General features: G+C 40.7%; 1 protein-coding gene across 1 annotated transcript; it reads right to left on the bottom strand.

Annotated features, from left to right (window-relative positions):
* Window positions 1–1343: 1343 nt before the first annotated feature.
* LOC108999045 (putative pectinesterase 63) lies at window positions 1344–2810 on the bottom strand. The gene is made up of 4 exons (XM_035695190.1): window positions 2304–2810; window positions 1999–2205; window positions 1663–1889; window positions 1344–1555 (listed from the first exon to the last, which is right to left on the bottom strand). Exons 1-4 carry the CDS (start codon window positions 2808–2810, stop codon window positions 1396–1398), a joined length of 1101 nt encoding a protein of 366 aa, XP_035551083.1. The 3' UTR covers window positions 1344–1395.

Consider the following 2810-nt stretch of genomic DNA (forward strand, 5'->3'; position numbering starts at 1 on the left):
GAAGCGGCAACGCAGCAACAAAACAGTGCGAAATGCACTGTGGCCGTGGGTCTCAAAAACCCATTATTGAACGGGTGTAAACGAAAACCCGAGATTGATAGGGTAGGGCTTAGGGATGTCGGTGAAACTAGTGGTGGTGGTGGTTGGCCGTGGGTGGCTGCGTGGGCGGCGGTTTAAGGTCAAAATGCTCAAATCGGAGATGGAGATAGATGGGCTTCACCGGTGACAGATCGGAGCCAAGGATGGGTGCATTAGGTTGCTAGAAGGTCGATGATGATGTGGTGAGAAGATGGTAGCCGGAGGTGGTGCGACGGCAGTGCAGCGGCGCAAGGAGTGCCGCGGCTTGGTGTGGTGCGTGGGGGCTAACGGCGGTGCGAGGAGGGCTGAAATTACAGGGAGGTGGTTGCCGGTCGAAGGGGAGGTGAGAGGGAGGGGCGGTGTTGGTCACCGTCGACGCACGACGGCGGGCTGGGAGATGACGCACGAACGGAGAGAAGAGAGAGGGAGAGACGTGCGGCGCGCGGCGCACGGAGAGGAGAAAAAGAAAAGAAAAAAGAAATAAAAGAAAAAAAAAAGGAAAAGGGAAAAAGAAAAAAGATGAGGGAAAGAAATGGGATCCAATCCTCACATCTTGGGTCACAAAAAAGATCAAACGGAAACGATTTTAAAACAGCAAGTGAAATAAAATAATTCAAACGTAGTGATTAAAAATAAAATAAATAATTAAATCCAACAAGAAGTTAATTTAATATGAAAAGAAAATTAAATGCATAACAATAATTAATATTAAGGAAACATGTCAAACTTAATTTTCACAAATTAAAAATCATAAAAATATAAACCCGCTAAAATCTGAAAATTTAAAGCAAGATAATAAAATTAAAAATTAATAACAAATAATCATTCAAATAAAAAAAATACACTAAAAAAATTAATAACAAATAATCCTTCAAATAAAAAAGTACACTAAAAAAATACGGGGTGTTACAGTATATATACATCCTATACAAATTTATTTTAGGAAATTACAACAAGAAAATGTAAGATCTACAGAAATAAATTGTGTGATTTTGTGGCTGTTACAAGCTTGATTTCCGGCTAATTCTTTGTCGCTTGATCTTTGGCTTGATGTGTGGAGTCATCTGTTGTAATATGACTTCTGTTTACTGAGTTGTTGATAACTCACCCCCTATCATTATGGAATTTATATAATATACTATACATGCATCACATCATAGTAATTATGGAATTTATCTCTTTATACTGATATAAATAATGTAAATATACTGTTAGAAAAAGGAGAAAATTAAATGCAACTGTACATGAATGTATTGGATGTTTATATCCAGTTAGAGAAAAGTTGCCGTTATGCATTTGGCAAATTGTAATGAGTTTTTAACCAATCTTTGGAATTGGGACAAGCCATTGACTTCCTCCGATGAAAGTGGTGCTCAAGAAGGGCTTTACTTGATCGTCAGAAAGAGTCTTTCCAAATTTGCGGTTGGAGGCACTTGACCCTGGGCCCGAGCATTGGTACTCTCCATAAAACACATTCCTACAATGTATCATGCAATCATGTTAATACGCCATACCTTTGTGAATTAATAACACGAAGAAAATGTTGAAGAAAACTGCACTATTGATGGGTAATTGGATGCCTACTTTTGGTGCTGAGACTTCATCCAACCGCCACTATTGATGTTACTGCCCATGTATGTATAGGCAAACACAACCCGAGATGTCTCCTTCCATGCTCGACCAAGGTACATATCGCCAGTCCCCTGTATCTTGCAATGGACGAATACAAACCCGCTGTCCCCTGATTGGCCATTCATATCTTGTGCTGCGATCACACCCAAATTCTCTGCAACCGATTTTATGGTGGTGTCCTGCATATTTATACATTCTTAACTTAATACATACATATATAAGATGAGAAATTATTAGCATGCAACTCTAGAAATATGGATGGATGGCTTGGTATTTTTTGCAGCTTACCCTGTAGAGGGATTTTCCATTTCCAAATATGAAATCAACACTCCCTTCGATGTAGCAGCTCTGAAACAAATGCCTACCCCGGTCATCACACAAGGTGTCTTGGAATCCTATGAACTTGCAACTGTAGAATGCTGCCATGTCCCCTGATATCCTCAATGCCACTGCCTGTCCATCGGATTTTCTGGGATCTGGCTTTGGAGATGAATTCTGTAAACACCATCCACAAAACAGATAGTATTATAAACAAACGTTTTATAATATTTGCTAAGAAAATAAAAGAAAAGAAAAGAAAAGCAAAAACGCACCACAAAGATAATATTGACTGCCATGAAGTTGTCAGACTCAATGGCCACAGTGGCGCTTTCCCAGGTTCCGTATTTCTTTGCTGTACCGTCATACGTTATGGTAGGCATATTGCCCGGTTTCCCATAGAACGTCACGAAGGGCTTCGACCTATCGACGACTACCTTTTCTTTGTAATTACCGCCAGCAATATATATAATCACTCGGTCTGTATTTCCTGACGGAATGCTCTCAACGGCGTCGGTCACCGTCTTGAAATCTCCAGCACCATCTTTTCTGACCTTGATGATCTTCATTGGAGCTTTGCTAAGGGATGCGATTAGGGCGTTGTTGAAAAGGGTGTGCTTTGAAGCATCCTCGTACTCTTTCATGTTTAGCGCAATCCATGCGTCTAGGTTTGATTCTGGATCCGATGCCACAGTCTGGTTGGCATGGCATAAAGCTGTTGGGACGAGCAATGTGGCTAGAAACAACAGCTGAGTTGCCAAATTTGTTAGTTTCAAAGCCAT

This window comes from Juglans regia, chromosome 10 (assembly GCF_001411555.2).
Source record: "Juglans regia cultivar Chandler chromosome 10, Walnut 2.0, whole genome shotgun sequence".
NCBI lineage: Eukaryota > Viridiplantae > Streptophyta > Magnoliopsida > Fagales > Juglandaceae > Juglans > Juglans regia.